We start from the raw sequence: 24989 nt of genomic DNA, 5'->3' as shown, positions 1-24989 counted from the left end.
ACCCAGGTTGCCCTGCTCACCTATTCCCACCCCAGCCCATCCCCGTGAAGGAGGATGAACAGGCAGCTGCCAGCCTCACCATGGCTGGTTTCTGCTCTTCCTTCCTTTGCACTAAAGCCCTTTGGGTCAGCCATGAGTGAGTCCTATTTTGGGAGCTCAGTCCCAAAACATCTACGGGGAATGACATGCAAGCATACTTACCACATGTCCAGATGGAATCTGGCATTCTCTACATCTTTAAACTCACTGCAAGACACAATGGGTAGCCACGTTAGTCTGTCAACAGCAGTAGAAAAAAGCAAGAGTCCAGTAGCACCCTAAAGTCTAACAAAATTTCTGGCAGGGTAGGAGCTTTCATGAGCCACAGCTCACAAAAGCTCTTTTCTACTGTAATGCCTGGAATTATTATTATTATTTGATAATATGCTTTTGTGTTCAATCTGCATACTTGCTTTTATGGAAAGGCTAGGCCTAAAGTATAAGAGCTGGTTTGAAACACTATGCATTCATGTGCACACACACATGAGGGCTTTGGGAAGGTGGCACCCAGGAGCCATGAGTCAGTAAATCAGGCTCTCTGTGTCTGGTACAGCCTTCCACCAAGACACGGCCCAGAATTACCTACGGCCTAAAGAATGTTAAGTTTCGGTTCCCTGTCCCAGATCATGTAGCAACCTAAGTGCCCGCCTCAACCCCCACTGATAGGCCTATGCTAATCCAAAGGTATTCATCATTGGGTCTTTGTGTGTCTATGCTCAATATTACGTGTATTGTACCACCCCTGACCAGAGGTTTTAAATGTCGTGGCAATCCTTTGTTTGAGTGTGAAGACTGTCCTGCGCATTTGGGCAGTTTTATCCGGTATGTATATTAGGCCTAATAAACAATTGCTTTGAACTATCAACCTCTTCCTGTTTTATGATAATTGGGACTTAACACCATAATTCAGGCATAACACTACCCCAAGACACAGTTACTATTACTAGTAAGGTTAAGTGCCAAAGCAGGATTGCAGCTGAACATCAAGATGACGCAAGTAATGACTACTGAGGAAATTACACAATTTTAAGAATGACAATGAAAAAATTGAAACTGTTAACGATGTCCTGTTCCTTGGCTCAATCATCAAGCCAAAGGGGAGACTGCAACCAAGGAATCAGAAGGAGATTGAGACTGGGAAGGGCAGCTATGAAGGAATAAGAAAAGATCCATAAGTGTAAGGAAGTGTCACTGGAGACCAAAATTATCCATACTATGGTATTCCCCATTACTATGTATGGATATGAAAGTTGGGAAATGAAGAAAGCTGACAGAAAGAAAACCGATTCATATGAAACATGATGTTGGATACCACGGTCAGGCACAAAGACAAATAAGTGAGTTCTACATCAAATCAAGCCCAAATTTTTCCTAAAAGCTAAAATGACTAAACTGAGGCTATCATACTTTGGTTATATTATGAGAAGACGAGACTCACTGGAAAAGACAGTCATGCTATGAAAAGCTGAAGGCGGCAGGAAAAGAGGAAGATCCATGAGGTGGATTGACTCAATAAAGGAAGCCAGGGGCCCTCAGTCTGCAAGACCTGAGCAAGGCTGTTAACGATAGGATGCTTTGGCTGTCATTACTTCACAGGGTTGCCATAAATCAGAAGCAATTTGACATCACAAAACACACACACAAGATTTTTATGCAGGTGAAAATATTAAAGTTAAAAAGTAAAAACAAGAACAAAAGGAGGAGGGTTGTGAGCAGGCAGCCTGCAGAAAAAGTCCTGTTCCTTTCACGGAGGCTTAAATTGTGGAAATGGGCAGCCAAAGCTTGTCATGGCATGGAGGTAAATAGCATCCTCTTAATCTCCTATTAAAGGGACAGGACATTTTTTCGCCAGATTATTGGCAACACTAGGAAAGAGAGCATGCACAGGAGAGATAAAGGTAGTGCTGTGTGGCGGGGAGGGGGATGCCTATCTTAATTCTGAACCGAAGCAGGTAAAGACTAAGAAACATTCACTGCCGTCTTCTCTTCAGTAGCCATTCTCACAGGCAGGCTCCAACAGAGACTAACTGAAATGAGACAGCCGGGATTTGCAGCCTTTCCCGCACCCCTGCTGCCGCAACCTTATGACTGAAAGCATTCCTAAGCCTGCCTTTCTCCCAGGCAACTGGGACCCCAAGGCAACAACAGATTCGAAACCACAACAGTCACAGAAGCTTAAAACAAGCTATCAAAATAGTCAGCAGGAACCTTCCTCTTAAAAGAGTTCCATTTTACAGCAATAGGGACGGGGTGGGGCCCTCTTAACTCTTGGAAGACTGTTCTGTATGGCTGGAGGCACTAAAGATAAAGCCAGCAAGCAGTCGGCAAGGGAACAAGCCCTGGCAGCAGGGTTTGGAATAACCAGAAGGTGATGCTACGCTGAGTTATCCTGTCTTTCTCAAGCTTCTCTTATTGGGACGGACATTTAGCTTTAGGTCTCAATTTTGTCACAATATATGTTCATCTCTCTTAGTTACCTTCAACCTGAAGAACAGGGTCAGCATGGGGGGCACGGTTTATCATGATGAACAGTTGACCCCTAGGGTTGCCAACCTCCAGGCACTAGCTGGAGATCTCCTGCTATTACAACTGACCTCCAGCTGATAGAGATCAGTTCACCTGAAGAAAATGGCCGCTTTGGCAATTGGACTCTATGGCACTGGAGTCCCTCCCCTGCCCTCCTCAGGCTCCGCCCCAAAAACCTCCCACCAGTGGCGAAGAGGGACCTGGCAGCCCTAGTTGAGCGGTATCCCTGTAAGACTGTGCCAACAGACAAGGTTTTAGAGGAGGAACTCATACCTTCTTCTGGTTGCCAAAAAAAACCACATTTCTCTAGGGTAGGTTCTGCTGAAAGAGTTATGTATATACCGGCCGTGGCTGAACTCAGCCTGTTCTCCATTGCCTAGGAGGGGGTTTGTTGTTCATAGAGACCCTTCCCCTAGAACAGCAATTTCAAACATGGTACCTGCCAATGGGTTTTCTGCAGACTGCTTGCTGTGGTGGTAGTCCACAGTCTGGATGATAGCCACAGTTTAAAGGGTGCCTGAGCTCACATCTCTGCTCTCTTTGTCTTCACTAAGAACATATGTTTGGTTGAAACAACATCGCCATAACAGCAGCAGCTCTACCACCAGCAGAAAGAAAGGTTAGCGAGGCACCCTTACTATGAGAAGTGAAAGTCGAGCCAGAAGAGATGAAGAAAGAAGAGACTGGAGGAGTTATGTATCCCCAGTCTCAGCCATGGAATCCTTCCCCACCCTCCTTCCGACTGCTACATTTCAGAAGTGTCTACAGGCTTGGGGCTCCTCATCTAGAACCTCGCCTCTTACTACTGGTAAAAGGAAAATGGAAAAGAACAGGGCTTCTGTAGACTTTCTTGACCACATGGGAGCCACCCTGGCTTCGCTGTGATCTCTCTCAAAACATACTCAAAGAGGTACACAGAGGCACCATGCTGTGGGGAATAGGATTGCCAGGTCCTTATTCGCCACCGGCAGGAGGTATTTTGGGGCAGTCCCTGAGGGCGGGGTTTGAGGAGGGGAGGGACTTCAATGCCATAGGATCCAATTGCCAAAGTGGCCATTTTCTCCAGGGGAACTGATCTCTATCGGCTGGAGATCAGTTGTAATAGCAGGAGATCTCCAGCTAGTACCTGGAGGTTGGCAACCTTAGTGGGGAAGCAGGGGTGGGGAGAGAGATTCCTCCCAGTAGCATCCAAGCTGGGGCAAACAACCACATGTAAGTTACCTACCAGTGTTACTATACTTCCACGACAATACTGATACATACAGGAGAGGCAGTTTTAGAGTGATGGTCCTTGCAAGTTAAGAAAATATATCAAGACAGAAACACAACAAATGTGTCAAGGAGACGTACAGTATGAAGGTTTCGTTCCACACAGGATTTAACGTCTGAGGGATGATGTGTGTGCGGTGTGTCTGGTCTTCGGGGATCAGATTCTTCACCACGGCCTTTGATCGTTTTTTGTTCTCCTGGTGGGTGCCACCATTAGCAGAAGAGTCCTGCTTCTTATTTTCTATCCCTAGGAGGCAGTATGGGTCACTGAACCCTGAAAACATAGAGGTAGTTGTTGAAATACGATCATATTCGCTTCACATGTGAAGGTTCCAGTGCTTGTAATAGCTAGAAAGGCAATGTTCTGATGCAAATCAGAACACAAAGCTGTAGTTCTACCCCTCTTAACCTGTGGATTAAGACAGACGCTGGAGGTAGGGTTGCCAGCTCTGGGCTGAGAAATATATGGAGGTTTTCGGGGCAGAGCCTGAGGAGGGCGGGGTTTGGGGAGGGGAGGGACTTCAATGCCATAGAGTCCAATTGCCAAAGCAGCCATTTTCTCCAGGTGAACTATTGGCTGCAGACCCTGTAATAGCAGGAGATCTCCAGCTACTACCTGGAGGTTTGGAAATTAGCACGGGAAATTTGGTACAAAAATGCACATAAACAGGTTGCAAGATAGCAAGTGTATAATAAGTGTATAATAAGTGATAAAGCTAGAAAAGACAAGACAAGTATACAACATGAAAACTTAACAACTAAGTAGCTAAATATATACAAATTTACAGGTAAGTATGGAAAAGTTTTCATGTTGTACACTTGTCTTGTTTTTTCTAGCTTTATCACTTATTATACACTTGCTATCTTGCAACCTGTTTATGTGCATTTTTGTACCAAATTTCCCGTGCTAATTTCCAAACCTTGTCAGTAAAGGCACGGAGGTGCCCTTTGTTTTTGATTTGCTTACTACCTGGAGGTTGGCAACCCTAGCTGGAGGAGGAAAGCCTCATCCTCCCGGGTTCTCAACAGGATTGCAGGCTAGGGGAGTCTGGCCTCATCCTGCTCCCCATGTCCATGGAACGTTCTTTTTGAGAAGAGCGTGTAGGGGTCTCGCCTTATCAGAGAACGACTCAATGAAGTAACATGAGAAATTGAAGGTTCCTAGCAAGGCTCTGAGCGAAGGGACATCGGTGGGGCGGGGGAGTTTAGAAATCACTTCAACCCGCTGTGCATCTGGTGTCCTTCCGTCAGGTCCTAGTGCTAGTCCCAAATACTTTGAACTTTGCCAAAGATAATAAATAGTGAGGTGCCAGAAATTACTGTTGGTTCAGGAGAATGGACTCTAGGTGTAGAGTTCTCAGCCTATAATGGATGGATAACGACCATACTAAAGTGCTGATTACACTTGCTCCTCTTTCTGTATAAGCCCCCTCTTCTATGGATGGTTCTATGTTTTGAGCCCTGCCCACATATAGGTGTTTAGAGTGTACAGTACATACATGCTAGGTCAATAGCATCAACAGAACTCTTCAGGTAGTAGGGAAGCAAATGCTTTTAGATGTTGCCTGTGGAGCCCTACATAGCCATGTTTTTGCAGCAAGCAAAACGGATTCATGAATGCTATTCACGAATTGCGTTCTCGGCAGATGTTATTTATGCCAATAAAGGTTTTGACGTTGACATTGCCTGCGGAGCCAATTCTCAAACAAGGACGTTCTGAACCTTGGCCTGTTAGCTACTTTCTAACATTAAGGAAATGGCTTTGCTTGGAGGTCAGCACAAAGGTTTTCAAGGCAGATGTGCGCTGTCACCCTCAAATAGGATAATGGGTATTCCCAAACAGGGATTTTAGAAGCAGAGCCCAGGCTTGAACAGAAGGAGAGTCCCCAGCCTTTCCTTATTTGAGCTGTAGACATAGTCCTACTCACCACTGACATCTTTACCCAGAATTCCCCTGGCTTGCTTCACAGTTGCTTTAAGACAAAAGATTGGACTCTGAAAGGAGCAAAACAAACAGGTCTCATTTGAAGAATTAAAGCTAGCCACAAGCCACCATGCATTATGGAACCTCCAAATGATTTTAGACTAGTTATCAAAAAAGTATGCTATTCTGGTGGAAGGGTAGAATATAAACGAAGCTAAATGACTGTATAAAATGACTGGCAGGTAACAATAATGTAAGACTGTACTGTATCCAGATCTGTACTAATTTGCTAGAATCTGTTAGATTTTTCCATGTAATCTAACTCTCATATATTTTACATATACTAGTGTGTTTTTTACATTTTACATTTTTCATTACTTTACTTTTTCATCATCAATACTGAAGCATTTACAATAAAAATAATTTTTAATTCAAAGTTGTATCATTGCTTGGGGTGGCAGGTTAAGTAAGATAACGTATTTTTCAGTGAAATACAAGATCTAGAAACATCGCCACTTATCACAGCAATTGACTTCAATGGCTTCAATGGCTTCGATCTGGCCTAGATTTCCATGGGCACATCCCATGGGAGACTCCATCCCTAAGCTATTGCTGGGGAGGTCCTGTCCCCTCTAGCAGCATTTGTGGGGGATAGTGGTGAGGGGTTGGCTGCTGAAGAAAGGGGGAATCAGTGAAAATTGCCTCCCTTGTGCTCAGAAAAATCTAGGTGGGATCCAAGCCAACAACACTAAGATTACAAATTCAGTCATTGTTGTTCCACTGCTACATGAAAACATAGCAATCTCCTTAAACCTTGGAGTAGCCCAGTGGTCGGCAAACCGCAGCTCCCGAGCCGCATGCGGCTCTTTGGCCCCTTGAGTGCGGTTCTGGAAAGGGCCCCCCTCCTCCTCCTCCCCCCTTTCCCTCCCCTCACAGCGCGGCTGGGTTTTGCATGCGGCGCTCGAGGGCCGGCGGCACCAAGGCGGGCGGCGGCAGCCAATCAGTGGGCGGGATTTTCCCCGCTTGTTTTGGCTGGAGGAGGAGGCCGAGGCGTTGTGGAGGAGGAGGAGGCAGCAGCGGGGGGCAGGGCCGAGCCGGGGCGGCGGGCATGGTGGGCAGCGAGGAGAACTACTATGGCAAGCATGGTGAGCCCCGGAACCGCTGGGCCGAGCGCAGGAGGGCAGTGCCGGCGGGGACGCACCAGAGCGCACGGCTGCTGGCAGGGCTGGAGGGGGCGCAGGCCAGGCCCCTCGGCAGCGCCTCCCCCATCTAAATTTAGCCAAGCAGCGCAGGAAGTCAGGGCATCCCGGCCGCACGCCCAGCCCGGCTCCAAGTTTCAGCAGAGTTCGCGCGGCGGCCCGCCAGCCTGGTAGTGCTCCAGCAAGGCGCGTTTGGCCAGGCGGCAGGAGGCGCCGGCTTCAACCCCCGGCTGTTCCAGTTAAAGGGACCGGGCAAGCAGGTGATGGGAAAGACCTCCCCCTGAGACCCTGGAGGGCCATGGGGAGGGGCTGTGGCTCAGTGGCAGAGCCTCTGCTTGGCGCGCAGAAGGTCCCAGGTTCAACCCCCCGGCATCTCCGGTTAAAGGACCAGGCAGGTAGGTGAGGCGAAAGACCCAGATTCTCAAAACTCTGCGTGGGGGGTTATTTGCCATTTATGAATGGGAGGTTTTGCCTTGGATTTGCCACTCAGATGCACATTTTCCCCATCCAGATTCTCAAAACTCTGCATGGGGGGTTATTGGCCATTTATGAATGGGAGGTTTTGCCTTGGATTTGCCACTCAGATGCACATTTTCCCCATCCAGATTCTCAAAACTCAACAATAAGCCCCCCTGCAGAGTTTTGAGAATGCAGATGGGGAAAATGTGCATCTAGAGAGCGGCAAATCCAAGGCAAAACCTCCCGTGCATGAATGGTTGTTAAAAGGCGTTTTGGCTCTCAAAAGAAATCTCAATCGTTGTACTGTTGATATTTGGCTCTGTTGACTAATGAGTTTGCCGACCACTGGAGTAGCCATACAGAAGAGACTTTTAGAATTAGCCTCTCAGTTATATCACATTAATCTGTGCACTTAATATTCCTCTGGGACCCTTTAGATAGGAACTTGTACTATTCCACAGATTTAACCATAGGGTTGCCAGGTCCCATCTGGCAACCAGCGGGAGCTTTAGGGAGGTGGAATGAACGTTCAGCATTAGTTTCTTCTATTGTCCATTGAGAACTGTGGAGCTTGTGGGTCAGAAGCAACTTTCAAGGCAGATAATGAACCCTGGTCTCTCATTTTGTGATTTAGGTGTAGATTATCCAGGAAAGGGCCACTTATCCCTATTTTTCCCTGCTCAGTAGAGCCACAATTGCTAGAAGGCTGGTCTTGCTAAAGCCACTGCTGGCATTTATCTTGTCGCTCTGATTATCTGTGCCAAAGCAACAGGATAATTAATAGAATGGACACCGGTGCCATCAGAGCACCTAATCAAGAACATGCCACATGGATTATTCAGTCCTAGTCATGGATTATCCACCCTATCCTCATAAATAGAGGGCAGTGATCACCATTTCAATACTTGCTTCTGCAAAAAAGGAAATGCTCCAGTTCATTAATGCAAAATATATGCCCAATCAGTTTATCCCCTAATAACAAGAAGAAGTCTACACTTTTGCAGTATACCCTTCTTTTCTGCATTTGCATGCATGGACCCAACGAACATCCTACATGGGATCTGCAAGATAAATATCATCTGGGAAAGAACACTGTATGGTATTTGGAGTCATCTCACCTTCACAACAACAATTATGTTTCTTGCACATAGCAGGTATTTCACTTGCACTGAAATTAGAGTCATAGTTTACTTTGAGGCACCCCAGACCAACTCATGATTCCATACATGCACTAATAACATTGTCCTGGAGGGACACACAAGCATATATCCCAACCTGTGCATGTTTGCATATAACATACGCACATTTCATGTGCCTTGAGTCAGATTTTACCTCCAGTTCTTTGGTCCTCTGTAATATAATATTATGCTCTTCTGGATCCATATTAAAAACCTGTCATTTAAACAGAAGTTATTAGAACAGAATTCAATTTTAATATCATACCATTTTCTAATCAATTTTTTTTCTGGGGGGGAAGTCCCATCATCCCAAGCAGTATGAAAGAGAGTCAGCAACAAATGTTCTGGGATTAGCCCCTTACACCCTAAACTCATACATGTTTGGGTTCTACAGCCAGACTCTTCTGGTAAGCCATTTAAGGGAATATCTGCCATTACCTCTCTGGTTTCAGTTCCCTTCTCTCTTTTATTTTCTTACAGTTCCTCTGTGACAAAAGGCCTTGGGGACATCATTTCTAACCATACTGAAGACAGCAGTAGTTTAATCATAAGAGATTATTTGGGAGGAGATTAGGGAAACAGAGGCAGCCATTTCTTATAAGTCGTGTGAACGAAACAGATAGGGAAAAACATACAACTTAAAATAAAGAAGCAACTGCAGACTTTGAGTTGGATGATGAGGCAGATGGATTTGGCCCTTTGGTCTGACCTTTTGCACATATGCATACAGCTCTTCTGGATCAGCAACATGGGTAGGCTCTGGTTTGCCCAAGCGATGGAGAATAGAATAGAGGACTTCTTCATATAGCAAGGTGAGCTGTAATAGAATATTGGGAGCAGATCATAATCAAGTCAACATCTAATGAATTAGCATTCTTGCTTGCTCTCTATCTTGGAAATCTGCTGATCAAGAAGTATCCTGAACAGTTTTTTCTGCTCAAACCAGCAGCTGCTCTCCAGGATCTCAGACAGAGGTCTTCCACATCACCTGCTCGCCTAGTCCCTTTAACTGGAGATGCCGGGGATTGAACCTGGGACCTTCTGCATGCCAAGCAGATGCTCTACCACTCAGCCGGGGCCCCTCTCAAGATTCAGGGCCAGCCCACCAGAGGGCACATGAAACCTGTATCCTAGCAAGCAGCCCCTTGGAGCTCCCCCATCGGTATCATTGCTGGTGCAATTTACAGCTTTAGTCATGGTCCAGCCCAGCAGGTTTAGGGAAAGAGGAAGGAGAGCTGCAGTTGCTAGGCAACCACAGGATGTGCTTTCTAAAGAGGGGCATGATATGGTTTGGCCAGAGATGGAAGACACAGAACTGTGAACTGATCAGGAGGGGTGGTAGGAAGCACCACAGAGTTTGCCTGTACAGGCCAGACAGATCACGATGGGTAGCCGTGTTAGTCTGTCAAAAGCAGTAGAAAAGAGCAAGAGTCCAGTAGCACTTAAAATACTAACAAAATTTCTGGCAGAGTATGAACTTTCATGACCAGACAGCTCTGCATTTACATCTGCCACAAAGACTCCAAGAGGTTCTCTGCTGAGCCAGCCCACAGCTGATTTTATGACTGGAAAGTAACCGTGGTTGTAAACATATAGGAGATGAAGAATGAAACACTCCTGACGATTTCTCAGTAATGAAAGCTGGACACTTTAAACATTATCAACTACTTTCTTGTTTATGCCTCTATACCACTCGCACTGTCTGTTCAAGGAGATCTACAGAATCTCCACAGGTGACAAATCAATCTCTATTTAACTGCAGCAGCAGAAGAGTTGGTTTTTATATGCCGACTTTCTCTACCACTCAAGGAGGAAAACCGGCTTACAATCACCTTCCCTTCCCCTCCCCACAACAGACACCCTATGAGGTAGGTGAGGCTGAGAGTGTGACTAGCCCAAGTTACCCTCCCCACAACAGACACCCTATGAGGTAGGTGAGGCTGAGAGTGTGACTAGCCCAAGGTTACCCAGCTGGCGTCATGTGTCGGAGTGGGGAAACAAATCCAGTTTACCAGATTAGCATCAATCGCTCATGTAGAGGAGTGGGGAATCAAACCTGGTTCTCCAGATTATAGTCCACCGCTCCAAACCACTGCTCTTCACCACTACATCATGCTGGCACATCATGTAGTACTTGGGAATTGCCCAACAAAACTCTAAATGAAGGGGTGTACTACTTTTTTCACCCACAAATTATTTGCTTATGCAACTTGTTGCCACAAGATGTGGAAATGGCCACTGATTTTGAAAGGGGACTAGATAAATCCATGAAGAATAGGCCTAGCAATGGCCATTAACTATGTTAACTAAATGGAACCTCCCACTTCAGAGGTGGCATGCCTGTGAATACCAGTGCTGGGGTGAGGGCCGCCAACTTGGAAGGCTTTAGGAGGGGAGTGGATATGTTCATGGAGGATACGGCTATCCATGGCTGCTAGTCAAAATGAATACTAGTCATGATGCATACCTATTCTCTCCAGTATTAGGTGACATGGAACACAGGCAGGACAATGCTGCTGCTGTTGTCTTGTTTGTGGGCTTCCTCAAGTCACCTAGTTGGCCACTGTGTGACCAGACAGCTTGGACTTGATGGTCTGATCCAGCATGGCTTTCCTTATGTTCTTATGTCACCAAAAGGGGAGGATTGTTGCCTTCTATTTGTGAGATCAGCATCAGGCATCGTGGTCACTGATGGAAACAGGATGCTATACTAAATGCCCCTCTGGCCTGATCTGGCAGAACTCATCTTACACTATATTCATTGTTGGGGAGTCAACTAGATTCATTGTTGGGGAGTCAACTAGATACTTACCTCTCTCTTAGAAAATTTATGGGATAGGTCCATCTAGAAGAAACCAGAAAAACAGATTTTCAACAACTCACTGTAGATCAACTATATTCATCCCTGTTACAGTTTCGATGTACATATAAAGGGCCTTCGATCTTTTCCAACTGAAAATTGAGCTATTTTTATTTGCTCAACAGAACATAGGGATTGAAATCGGATAAAGATCCCAGTCTCTCAATCTAGCATAGTGACAACCACAAAGAGTCTCTTGTCAATTATGGTAAAAATAATATGATGCTTTTGCAAAACACATTGTAAAATACAAGAAACAGAGCCAACAGATTGACTCCCACACTCATATATTTTGAGCTTCCCAGCTGCAGCAATCACTGTGCAGAGGATATTATCAAGATTTATGAAAGGCAGTGTTTGGCAGAGCTCCCTCTCAGAACCAGATTTCCATTAGAGGGCTCAGCTTTGAAGCAAGAGACAAACTACCCCAGAAGTGCCTCTGGATGCAAGCAGAGTGGGGGCTGAGGTGCATGGATGGCATCTGTGTCAAAGGTTATAGCTTAGACACTCCTCCCAGCATCTTTTTAAAGGATATCAACCAGTGGTGACTTGGCACGATATTCATCTCATAACGCAAGCATGTGACATCTTCTCTCACAACAAGCAGTTCTTCTCACTGTAACAGTTAACATTTATTCACGGTGCATTGAAAGAAAGTGCCATTATTAATCACATCAAATTATGCACATTAACATCTATCGTTGACAGCTTTAGAGTGTCAATTGAGTGCGCTGCATGAAAATCTGCAGTAACTGTTACCATACCAGGAATAGCAGTTATATCCTAGAAAAATAGGAAGGGTTTACATAGCTTGAATAGTTGTGCTATACTTTGCAGTGGGGGGCGGGGAAAAGTTTTAGACTACAGCTCTTTTCAGTTTGGGTGAGGCTGCTCACACTATTAGCAGAGCGAACTTAATGGGCAAACGTCTGTAGGAAAAAAAGACTCATAAGTATGTACTCAATTAGAGGAGTCATCAGCTCCAGAAAGTTGGCATTAACTGCTGGCTTATACATAGATTGTTAACAGACTGGACAAATTTATGACTAATAAAAGGGACACTGCTGTAAAGAAGGTTTTGAAAATTAATGGGATGTAATACTCCAAATGTGTGTTCCAGGAAAGGGAAACCATGTGGCTGCCATGACAATTAGAGCTGCCAACCTCCAGGTACTGGAAAAAATAGACAGCACTGTACAATTATCAACAGATTTGGAAACTAGTACAGGAGCGAAACACTGCTTAAACAAAGTGCAACTAGATTTATAAATAGCTACGTGAAATTACATACAGTATGAGACACTATATACAAAAAGACCTACAAGAAGTCATTCATAAACATTCATATTTTTAGATGTCCCAAAACCGGGTACAGATTCTTCTTCCACAAACTAATTTCATGTTGTACAATGGATGCCAATAGTATCCAGAAGAACAGAAGAATCTGTACCCGGTTTGGGGACATCTAAAAATATGAATGTTTATGAATGACTTCTTGTAGGTCTTTTTGTATATAATGTCTCATACTGTATGTAATTGCATGTAGCTATTTATAAATCTATTTGCACTTTGTTTAAGCAGTGTTTCGCTCCTGTACTAGTTTCCAAACCTCCAGGTACTAGCTGAAGATCTCCTGCTATTACAACTGATCTCCAGCTGATAGAGATCAGTTCACCTGGAGAAAATGGCTGCTTTGGCAATAGGACTCTATGGTATTGAAGTTCCTCCCCAAACCCTGCCCTCCTTAGGCTTCGCCCCAAAAACCTCCCACCGGTGGTGAAGAGGGACCTGGCAAGCCTAATAACAATCCATTACCATTGATAGAAGTCTGAGTAAAAGGAGATATTATGTTTGTGTGTATGTGAAATGTGGGGCTTGGTCCCAATCTAGTGGAGACTGTAGCCGTTAAAAGGTCATAATGTAGGGTGACCAACCTACAAATTAATCTAACCCACAGCAGCAGATCACATACAACCCAAAAACAAATGCAGCTCAGAGTCAACTATGGGGATTCATGGAGTCAGTATGTTCTGTGATCATTTTTATATGATGTTTCGGTTGGGTCTGGGTTGTCTTTGTTTGGAAGTCGTTTGTTGACGCTTAATGCTAATAATTATTAAACTCTGAAAGAGATGTAGGGATCCTAACCTCTATTTCTAGTCTTGGAAACAGAGTTAGAAGTGTTGTTTTCAGCAGCCACGCTACATGCCCTTTGTATTCTTCATAGGAAAACTGTGCATCTTGATATGTGCTTCTCAAGGTATGAAACTGTATGCTTCTAACCTGACACACCATTATGTTCTTACTAGCCAGTTTTGTATTAAAAGTGTTCTCCCCATTCCCAATACATTAAAAAGACTTGAACAAGAGATACATGCTGTCCCATAGGTACTGGTCATAACATTATTCATAAACTGAGTGGCTCCTGTTTGGGCTCTGGGAAAATTATTCCAGGAAAACTTGGGCTGACTGCCTAAGGTAAGCAGGATGGTCACCATGCATTTATCAAGGACATTCCAACATCAAGGTGACCAGAGAAGCTCCCTTTCTAGAAAGTGATTTTGCTTGTGTGCAAAAATCTCTCCCATTATACCAGATGTTTGGCCAGGACAGTAAGACAGCTAAAATCACATAGCAAACAAGAGATTTGATAATGACATAGTTTAATGATATATACGAGTATAACCCCAACCTCTTTGAGTCTCTTACTGCCCAAGAATTCCTGAACTAAAACTCATTCCTGACCCAGGCCAAGCCCCATGTCTCCTAGAAACATAGAGTTGGAAGGGGCCATACAGTCCATCTAGTCCACTGGTTCCCAACCGGGGGTCCGCGAGAACTAAATTAAGGTCTGCGAAACAAAGTTATAAACCCATAATAAATTAATATTTTCAATTAAAAGTTTTCTATTATAAAAATATATTCAAATATTATTCTAAGTTTAATGTTTAACTAACAGTTATGATTAAAGTTTATTTTCACATTCTCGGAATATTTTGAACCTTGGGGTCCCTGCACTGAACAAAAAAGTCCTAGTGGTCCCTGGTCAAAAAAAGGTTGGGAACCACTGATTAATGCAGGATCAGCCTAGAGTATCCCTGACAAGTGCTTGTCCAGCCTCTGCTTAAAGACTGCCAGTGAGGGGGAGCTCACCATCTCCCTAGGTAGCTGATTCCACTGTCAAACAACTCTTACTGTAAAAAATGTTTTCCTAATATCCAGCCGGTAGCTTTTATCTCGCAATTTAAACCCATTATTGCAAGTCCTATCCTCTGCTGCCAACAAGAATAATTCACTGCCCTCCTCTAAGTGACAGCCCTTCAAATACTTAAAGAGAGCAATCACTTCCCCCTCAGCCTCCTCTTCTCCAGACTAAACATTCCTAACTCCCTTAGCCTTTCCTCATAGGGCTTGGCCTCCAGGCCCCTGATCATCTTCATCACTCTCTTCTGCAACCTCCCGATTCTGTCCACATCCTTTTAGAAGTGAGGCCTCCAGAACTGCACACAATACTCCAGGTGCAGCCTGACCAATTCAGTGTACAGCAGAACTATAATATCTTGTGAAAGTAAACTGTCTCCCACTGCTCAACCCTTCCCGTATATGAAGTAGTAAGAACTGAGGACTTTGGAGATTGTGTGTAGAATTAGGAATAGGGTGGACTGCAAAGATCTCCTGAGCAATGTGCTTCAGACGAAAGGGATAAGAAGTTTCCCTGCAATAGGTCAACAAATGTGCATGGGATTTCCATTATCCTTCCCCAGATTGGCACTTGACAAACAACTTTACAGCTATCTAGGTACCAAATCCTTGATGTTTTGGTTACCTGTCACAACTTAAGAAATTGAGTTTTGAGGAGCTAAGATCCTCACAACGTTGTCCTTTCTTACAAAGCAAAAGTGGTGTTCATCCATTATATAGGTGCTTATTCAGATTTGCCCATCTCTCCCAAAGCTAGGACAACCTCTTCAGATTCTGATATCCACCTCACACACCCACAAAAAGTAAGGTTAGAGTAGACCTCAGCACCCTTTCTCCAGGAACCAGGATAATAAAATGGCTAGAATACTGGACTTAGATGTTGGACACCTTGGCTCAAATCCCTACTAATCTATGATGCCAGTCACCACCTAAACTACCTCACATAGAGTTGCCAACTGCGAGGTAGTAGCAGGAGATCTCCTGCTAATACAACTGATCTCCAGCTGATCGAGATCAGATCACCTGGAGAAAAATGGCCGCTTTGGTAATTGAATTCTATGGCATTGAAGTCCCTCTCCTCCCCAAACCCCGCCCTCCTCAGGTTCCGCCTCAAAAATCTCCCAACGATGGCGAAGAGGGACCTGGCAACCCTAACCTCACACTGTTAGTGTGCTGCTCTGAACTCTTCAGAGGATAGGCAGAATACAAATGTAATATAGTTAAATCCAACATCCTCCAAAAAACATTCAACATCTCAAAAACTCAACATTTAAATCCAGCACTTCCAAAAGTATCTTAGCAGGTGGAAGCAAGCCATGAAAGTGAGAGGAGTAGCAAAGAAAGACATTCAGTATTAGTTTCACTTTAAATTGGGTCCTATAGTAAAAATGCTACATACTTTTCTGCAGTCTTCTCTGGGGATTTCCCCTATTTGGTTCAAACTGTCGGGCTCCATACTGGAATGGGCCAGGGAGAGCCCAAGTTGAGTGGAGGACATTGCCGCTGAAGTGTATATATGCTTCAGACTGAAGCAGATCACCCTACCGGTGAACCGTTCCCACCAGCTCACATGCTTAGGAGGAAACCACACTCTTTATCAGACTCTGACCACTGTAACAGCAAACGGAAATGTGCAGAGCCCTCCTTTCCCAGCAACAGAGCAGCAGTGTCTCAACACGTCCTGGAGTCCTGTGTACGCCGTTGACTAAACCCAAAGAAATTCTCAATGTTTCGTTGACTGACTTCTCTATAATCACATGCACTTTCATTTGTGAAACCAGCAGGGCCGGATCTACATTGTTTGAAGGGGGCAAAAGTACAAAATGAGGGGCCCTCCGTTCTCGTTCCCCCCCCTTCCCCAAGGTGTAAAATCAGGCTCCCCCTGTGAGTGTTTAGAACTTGCCCTAAGATCCCCCCAGAATCTCGCATGCACAAGGCCTACCACGAGTCGACCACTGTCAATGAGCAGTCCTTGAAAGGGGTGGGTGGGAAGACAAGGAATTTGAAGGTCCTGTAGGTGGAAGAGTGGAAGGTGCCTTGGCCAGGGGACGGAGGGAGATTAGCGAGGCCAAGAAAGGTTACCTGGGGGGGGGGTCTATGTCTCCCACTGCATAGAACTTGAGATCTTTGAACATCTCCTCAAGAACCTTTAGCTCTCCCTCCTCTTCACTTGCCATATTCTTGCCCGACTAACAGCTTCTGCTTTACCCAGGGCTGCAACTCCTCTCTGAGGCCCAGGGTCTCCCTCTCCCTCCCCCTTCCCCCCACCTCCTAGCAGCAGCCTAATCAGGGGAACAGGGAGGGCACACTGCAGAACAAGCCATCTCTTCCAAACGATCCTCACCCACCTCCTGCTGCCGCCTGCCGCCCCTTCTCTACCTGCCTCCCAGGGCACCTGCCCCCCCCCAGATCCAGTCCTGAAAACCACTACCATACAGATGGACTCCTCAACTGCATGTGCTGAGGGACCTGTGTGGAGTTCTCAACATCCCACCCAGAACAAATACCTCTGAAAACTGGTGCCAAAGACAGGCTGAAGTATTAGCAAGCAGGTTCCTCCCTTGCATTTTGTATTGGTGCTGTCACAAACGATCTGACTTCATCCCCTTACCTGCAGCACTGCTCTGAGACAAAATAGCAATCATTCCACAAATTTTTGTCTTTGACCATTTGCTGTTCTCTCCCAATCCATGCCTATCCTCAAGCTAAACATACATTCCACTTACCTTTCTTCACATACATTCCAGTAATTCCCTCTAACCAATCAGACTGGTTATACGCCGAGATCAATGAGGCCAGATCCAGAGTAAGGGCAATATTTGCTGAATGGGCAAACATTTTGAGCTTCTTTTTAAACAAATCACTTGAGAGAGGGGGGGGGGATCACAGAGGACATATGTTTTTCATTACTGCCGAAAATGTTCATAAACCCAATATTGCCACCCTTTCAACTGAGCCCTAATCAAAATAAACCAATCCTTCTCTGAGTAGGCAGACATTAGCACCAATGAAAACAGTAATGGAACAAGTCAGGAAATATGGGTGATCTACTTCCAGTAAATACACTTGCCCAGTAAGCCATGCTAAAAGATCCAAGCGGCCAACTGTTCCACCTTGGATACTGTGTTAAGTCCAAGAGCATAGAAATTCCCTTTGGATATGTCCAGATGGGGAATTCCTACACTTTTAGTCTGACATCTGAAATAGAGGTAAAGGAAGGGACTGAAAGGGTGAGCATAGACTGACATCAGCGAAGTCTTGAATACTTTGCAGATTTCTAGGAGCCCCAATTTGCCTAGTTAGAAACACAAGAAACCACCTAACATCCAGGAAAGATTAAACCTAAACATTTTTTAAAATAAAAAATAAAGTCTGTTCCCTTTCAAAGGAAGTTTCAGATTATTTTTTTCCTTAACCGCTTCTATTTCTTTTTTAGTCAGAGTTACTGAAAAACAACATTTTTTCCACTTCTGTTGTCAAAGTGACTTGCTGTCAACCAACCACAAAACCCAAGGAGCAAATTTGTCATTCACAATTCATAACATGACAAACACTCCTACTTGCTCCTAATGAAATAATAGACAATTAGACTGTTATATTCAAATCTGGTATTTCTGAAACATCGTTCCAAATTAAATATTTATATCAAAAACCACACATGTAAAGAAAAGTCAACTAAGCTGTTTGGAAGAAGGAACATGATGTTGGGATTTAATAACCTTGCGAAAGAGATATTCTATGAGCCCTTCTGTCTCCCCTGGTGTTCAAGTATCCAGAAATCCTCTCTTTTCCTTTCTTAAAGCAGCTGTGGAGGCATATTCCCTCTATCACATTTTTATCTTGCTGTTCTTCCAAGGAGCTCAGGTGGAACATACTTGACCCTCATAACCATCCAGGGAGGTAGGTTAGGCTGAGAGAAAGTGGGTGGCTTAAGGTCACCCTGTGGGCTTCAAGGCTCGGCAGGGATCTGAATTTTTTTGCTAAAACCCCATTGCTAAAACCCCACTTTGCTTAAAAACCATTATCAGATCATTCTGCTGTTGCAATCTGGTGTAATAAAGACAACGGATCATATCATGTTATTTTGCAACCAATGGACTGTACACAGAGATCTCTGGATCATGCTATCTTAATTAAATATTAGCTTCTTGCTGAATCCTGGGTGATCTCTTTTCCATGGACAAATGCTGATCCTGTAATAATTTGACCTGTAGCCAAATTTTTGGCAACTGTGATTCCGTTAAGATGCTTATCAAGATGGGTTTTAATTTGTTAACGTTTTCTGCTAAAATTGTGTATGATTATTGTAACATTTTATTCTGTTGTGTATTTTATTGTTTTATTGTATGGATTATTTACGCTTTGGTCAGAAGCCCTTCTTAATAGAGGGCACTCTCTTTCACGGAAGATAAAACTTTACACACAGAAGTTTGGTAGCCAACTGGCTAAAGCTGAATAACATTCCTGGACTCCCACCTCCAGCAATCTGTAAGAATAACTTCACTTTTTTGTGTGTTTTTGTATACTATTATTGCAAACAAAAGACCAAACCGAAAAACAGCAAGCAAAAAGAAAAACAGAGACAAGTTACAGTAATACATAAAAAGAAAATGAAATACTGTTTTGTGTCTCCCCATTTCAAAACACAGTAAGTATTATCCATCTTTCGTTAAACCTATCTGAGCTTTGAAAATTATTTCCTAAGAATCTCAGATACTACATTAACTTCATTAGCAGAGCAATATGCCAAATACAATTGAAGTAGTTATTTCTAGGGAAGGGTTCTGTCTTTCTCTAGTTTGCAGCTGCCCCCTCCTTTTTATTCTCTTTAAATAAAACGGGGGGAAACAAATAAAGCTTTTTTAAAAGATATACACAAAGTAAAAAAATATGTATATCACAACGGTGGTGGCAGATCTAGACATAAGTTTCTATATATGGTTTCCAAATATCTAAAAATAAGTCTATGCACAACTGCCATCTATATGCCATGCATTCAAATATTGATAAGAGTTCAAAGGTCCTCATTCCATTTATTTACTAGAGGTGGGCTTTTATCTTTCCAGTGTCAGTTTGCAGCTCTTAACATAAGAACATAAGAAAGGCCATGCTGGATCAGACCAAGGTCCATCAAGTCCAGCAGTCTGTTCATACAGAGGCCAACCAGGTGCCTCTAGGAAGCCCACAAACAAGATGACTGCAGCAGCATTGTCCTGCCTGTGTTTCACAGCACCTAATATAATAGGCATGCTCATCCAATCCTGGAGAGAAAAGGTATGCATCATGACTAGTATCCATGTTTACTAGTAGCCATGAATACCCCTCTCTTCCATGAACAAGTCCTCTCCCCTCTTAAAGCCTTCCGAGTTGGCAGCCATCACCACATCCTGGGGCAGGGAGTTCCACAATTTAACTATATGTTGTGCAAAGAAAGACTTCCTTTTATTTTTTAATCTCTCACCCTCCAGCTTCAGCAGATGACCCCGCATTGTGGTATTATGAGAGAGGGAGAAAAGCTTCTCCCTGTCCACTCTCTCCATACCATGCATAATTTTATAGACCTCTATTTGGCTCTCCCCTTAACCGCCTTCCTTCCAAGCTAAACAGCTCTTGCCTTGGTGGCAGCTGTTAAGTACATTCAAAACCAGCTCTAGATCTGAAGGGGATAATACTCTCTCTGAATTAACTCTTTTGGGCTGAAAAACACAATCAGACATTGTAGCGGTCACATCATTCCCCTGCTAAACATCATAGACCAAAGTGGTTTGTTTTGATCTTGCTAAGCCGAAACTCGAGACTGGAACTGGATTCCAAAACAAAACCTTGCAGGAGTCTTTTATGCTAGAAGAAAGGTAGGGGAAATCTAATTTGGCACATATATTCAGATCTTCTCACCCCAGTTCTTTGCCTTTTGGCCTGTATTGGCCCAAATTGTTCTTAATATAGTGTTAGTTTAAGTAGTTTAGTTTGCATAACCACAGGAAAAGCATTAGGAAACAATGATGGTTGCAAGATTCATCTCTTCCATCTCAAAGGGGGGGGGGAGAAAGACCTATTGCATAATATACATGTTTCCTCCCATACTAGCCAAGCCGCTTATCTATGATGACCTTCTCCATATTCAGAACTGATACACCTCTGACACACACTGAATAGATGAAATGGCTTGGACACATGCTACAGGAAGGTTACAAAGTACCAGAGGTCTAAACAATAATTCTAGAAGAAACAAAAATTACCAAAAGTGAGTATACTTCAAAAATTACAAAATATATTGAGATCACAAATAATTATTGTTGTAGTTTACAAAAATGCAAGATTGCACCACAGTGCATCCACAGTTCAGCAAAAGACAAAAATTCTAGAAATCAAAATATTACAACATGGGTAGGTGAGCAAATGTCAAAAACAAAAAATAATAATCCTTAAGATAATGAATTCATTCTTCTCCCTCAACATGCTTTTTGTGTCCTAAACAGTTACATGTAGGGCTGCCAACCTCCAGGTACTAGCTGGAGATCTCCTGCTATTACATCTGATCTCCGCTTTGGCAATTGGACTCTATGGCATTGAAGTCCCTCCCCTCCCCAAACCCTGCCCACCTCAGGCTCTGCCCCCAAAATCTCCAGGTATTTCCCAACCCAGAGCTGGCAACCTTAGTTACATGATTTGGGGGGAGGAGTTTTCTTTTCCGCCATGAAACAGCAGTTAAAGGGAAAGCTGCACCTGTATAGTTGCTGTACTATAGCCAAGGAATTTATGATACTGGCGCTCTACACCAGGAAAAAAAAATGTTGGAAAACAGCCATTTATAGAAAAGGCTACTGTCACAATTGTGTGAACACGTCTTTAGTACAACCAGACCCTCTCAACTAGGGTTGCCAGGTCCCTCTTTGCTACCGGCAGGAGGTTTTTGGGGCTGGAGATCAGTTGCAATAGCAGATCTCTAGCTAGTACCTGGAGGTTGGCAACCCTACTCTCAACTGTTGCCCTGTTATGCGCTCCTAACTTCCCTTAGCACTGAGGAGTCATGGGATAACACTCCAGGAGAGCCCGCTGGAGATTTATGGTGTCTTTATAAATAAAACAAATGTTACAAATATGCAAGCGGTTCCCTCAGGCAGCAAAACCCCCCGGACAGGGTAAGCCAGGAAGCAACCCCACTCCCAGTCCGACAGCAGCAGTGCAGAGACACTCACAGCCCCCCTAGGCTGCCCACAGCCTCCGACTCTCTGTTTCTGCCTGACTCCGTATGTAAAAGCCGATTCATCTGCCTGCCAGAACACAGGTCCCAGACCCACGCATTGCCAGCAAGCTAGGGTTGCCAGGCCCCTCTTCACCACAGGTGGGAGGTTTTTCGGGTGGAGCTTGAGGAGGGTGGGGTTTGGGGAGGGGAGGGGCTCCAATGCCATAGAGTCCAATTGCCAAAGCGGCCACTTTCTCCAGGTGAACTGATCTCTATTGGCTGGAGATCAGTTGTAATAGCAGGAGATCTCCAGCTAGTACCTAGAGGTTGTAAAAACCAAACAGGGCAGGCTCACAACTACAAGAATATCAAACGTGTATTAATGGTCACAACAAGTGCAAAACATCAACAAACAGTACAGTGTGGGAAAGATATATACAGTGTTATATAATATATACAAGTTCTTAAACAAATAAGCACATTGGCTCAGTTCTTTAACAAATAGGCACACTGGCTGTTTCTTAAGACAGACGTGAAGCAGAATCCACTTCGTCAGGTGAGTAAAAGACACTTCCAAATGAAGGATATTGCCACAACGGCGATACAGACAAAAAGCAACAAGGCAACAAGGAAACGCTTTTCCGGATATTTTTTGGCGTTTTCACCATTAAAGCTTCATCAGCCTGAAATAATTAAAATGAACAACAATTGCAATCTCAAATAATTAGCTGCAACAATATATATAACTTGCATTGCAAATTCTCACCTCAAACATATAAGAGAGAAGGAAACTCCCCGTGGAACTCGTCCGACATGCTAGGGAAGGTTGCGTGTTCAGTTAGGTGGTTAGTAAGCCAACCTAATTTCCATATAATGTTTGCTATTTTTAAGTAGATTTTCTTTAGTATATGCTCCCCTTCACGACGGGGCTGCAATGCAATGTTTCCATCCAAAGTGTAGCGTCTTACAGATATATTTACTGCTGGCATCATGTGATGTATTGGTAGTCGAAATTTAAAGAGACATGGTCTATTTACAAAAAGCAGGATAGATCTGTTTCATTGTTTAATCCATAGGGCGCTATTGAGTTAAAAAGATGGATAAAGCGCATTTCATGCTGGAGAAGAGTCTTTTGTACATTAGTAGAGTTATGGGGATGATCTTTAAAGGTCCACAGCACAAAAAATCTTAAGTCATTTTCGGGACCTTGTAGCTGATATTTGATATTTGATATTCTTGTAGTTGTGAGCCTGCCCTGTTTGGTTTTTACAATATTGTATTAACAGTGGTGTTTGAGTTCATTTGTTGAGTACCTAGAGGTTGGCAACCCTACAGCAAGTTGCCATTCACTCCTCACTGTCAGCCAGCACCAAGCAGAGCAGTGAATTTCACTCAGTCGCCAAGATCCACTACTGAATATGTGTCAGCATCTAAAGAAAACCCCAGGCAAAAATCTGATTTCTACCAAAGTCAATTCCCCACCCCAGAATGCATTTTGGAAAAGAAAAGTACTTTTGACGGCCATGCTGGAGATACTTTTATCGTAACAGAAAGAGATAAGGGCCTTTTATGCATGGGTAGTTAGTTTTGAGATCACCGCTGGACTGCTTCAGGGCTTCCTTGGAATTATGCATGATTTTTCCAACCTTCAGAAGTCACTTTGATCCCACCCCGCATTTCCAGGATGCTGTTTTGCCACAAATTTAAAACCTGCCTCGATCCCAAATTGAAAGCCGGTCCTGTGCATAGTTTTGCTTCAGGTTTGTTTCCTCACACCCATTCTCTGATTTCCCACTCTCCCCTCATAAGCATCCTCTTGGTCAATTTCACAGCAAAAATTTTCAGACATGGGGGGGGGGGAACAGAGCCAGGCTGATTCCTCCCCTCCTCTTGGTCAATTTCACAGCAAGCATTTCCATAAAATTTATACTGAAATAACCTGCAACACTTGTCTTCAGTCATCTGGGAAAAGAAAAACAAACACCTTTGTCCCATGCTATGCACACAGACCTTTTGAGGTGTTTTAATATATATTTTAAAATTTAAAGATACTTGAAAAACTCCTCTTAATGAATTTGCACTGGAGGTATAAACTAAACCATTGTCACATCTTGCAGGGGAAAAGGTCATAAACTATGCCTCTCTTTTACTGAAAAGCCAATGTTAGAAGAAATCCTTGAAGATGATTTTTAAGGCTGTGTCGTGCTTACCTCTTGCCTTGATTGTCTTCAAGTTCTTCCTTTCCTTTGATTTTATCTGGAATAGTAACCTAGAAATAAATGAACAGAGTGCTTTCTTTAAAAAAACAAACCAACCCCACAGAACAGTTTCAATATGATTTGCTTCTTTTTTTCTAGCCTCCAGTCAGATGGTATGGGGGAGGTTAAGCTAAATGACTATTACGCAAAACTGAGGCGTTTTCATGCTGCTTCTCTGGAAAGAACCAAACTTACAGTCATTGTGGAAACAGAAATCAGTTTCATAATACCATTATTACAGCATACAGATGTGTGTGTGTTAAGTGCTGTCAAGTCGCTTCCGACTCATGGCGACCCTATGAATGAAAGTCCTCCAAAATGTCCTATCTTTGACAGCCTTGCTCAGATCTTGCAAACTGAAGGCTGAGGCTTCCTTTATTGAGTCAATCCATCTCTTGTTGGGTCTTCCTCTCTTCCTGCTGCCCTCAACTTTTCCTAGCATGACTGTCTTTTCCAGTGACTCTTGTCGTCTCATGACGTGACCAAAATACGATAGCCTCAGTTTAGTCATTTTAGCTTCTAGGGTCAGTTCAGGCTTGATTTGATCTATAACCCACTGATTTGTTTTTTTTGGCAGTCCACGGAATCCGTAACGCTCTCCTCCAACACCACATTTCAAAGGAATCTATTTTCTTCCTATCAGCTTTCTTCACTGTCCAGCTTTCACACCCATACATAGTAATAGGGAATACGATGGCATGAATTAATCTAGTCTTGGTGGCCAGTGACACATCCTTACACTTCAAAATCTTTTCTAGCTCCTTCATGGTTGCCCTTCCCAGTCTCAATCTCCTTCTGATTTCTTGGCTGCAGTCTCCCTTTTGGTTGATGGTAGAGCCAAGGAATACATACAGATACAGATTCCTTAAACCTAGGGTTGCCAACATCCA

General features: G+C 43.8%; 1 protein-coding gene across 1 annotated transcript in view; it reads right to left on the bottom strand.

The window, feature by feature from the left end:
• UNC13D (unc-13 homolog D) overlaps window positions 1–24112 on the bottom strand; it is a 64124-nt gene extending 40012 nt beyond the window's left edge. The window contains exons 1-7 of the mRNA XM_056862128.1: window positions 24052–24112; window positions 11407–11439; window positions 9304–9411; window positions 8749–8808; window positions 5763–5829; window positions 3916–4108; window positions 202–246 (exon numbers count right to left, since the gene is read on the bottom strand). Of these exons, the coding sequence (XP_056718106.1) occupies window positions 202–246; window positions 3916–4108; window positions 5763–5829; window positions 8749–8808; window positions 9304–9411; window positions 11407–11439 (506 nt within the window). The 5' untranslated portion in view covers window positions 24052–24112. The remainder of the gene's footprint in view (window positions 1–201; window positions 247–3915; window positions 4109–5762; window positions 5830–8748; window positions 8809–9303; window positions 9412–11406; window positions 11440–24051) is intronic.
• Window positions 24113–24989: the final 877 nt, after the last annotated feature.

This window comes from Euleptes europaea, chromosome 1 (genome assembly GCF_029931775.1).
Source record: "Euleptes europaea isolate rEulEur1 chromosome 1, rEulEur1.hap1, whole genome shotgun sequence".
Taxonomy (NCBI): domain Eukaryota; kingdom Metazoa; phylum Chordata; class Lepidosauria; order Squamata; family Sphaerodactylidae; genus Euleptes; species Euleptes europaea.
This window is presented reverse-complemented; position numbering and strand designations above follow the sequence as displayed.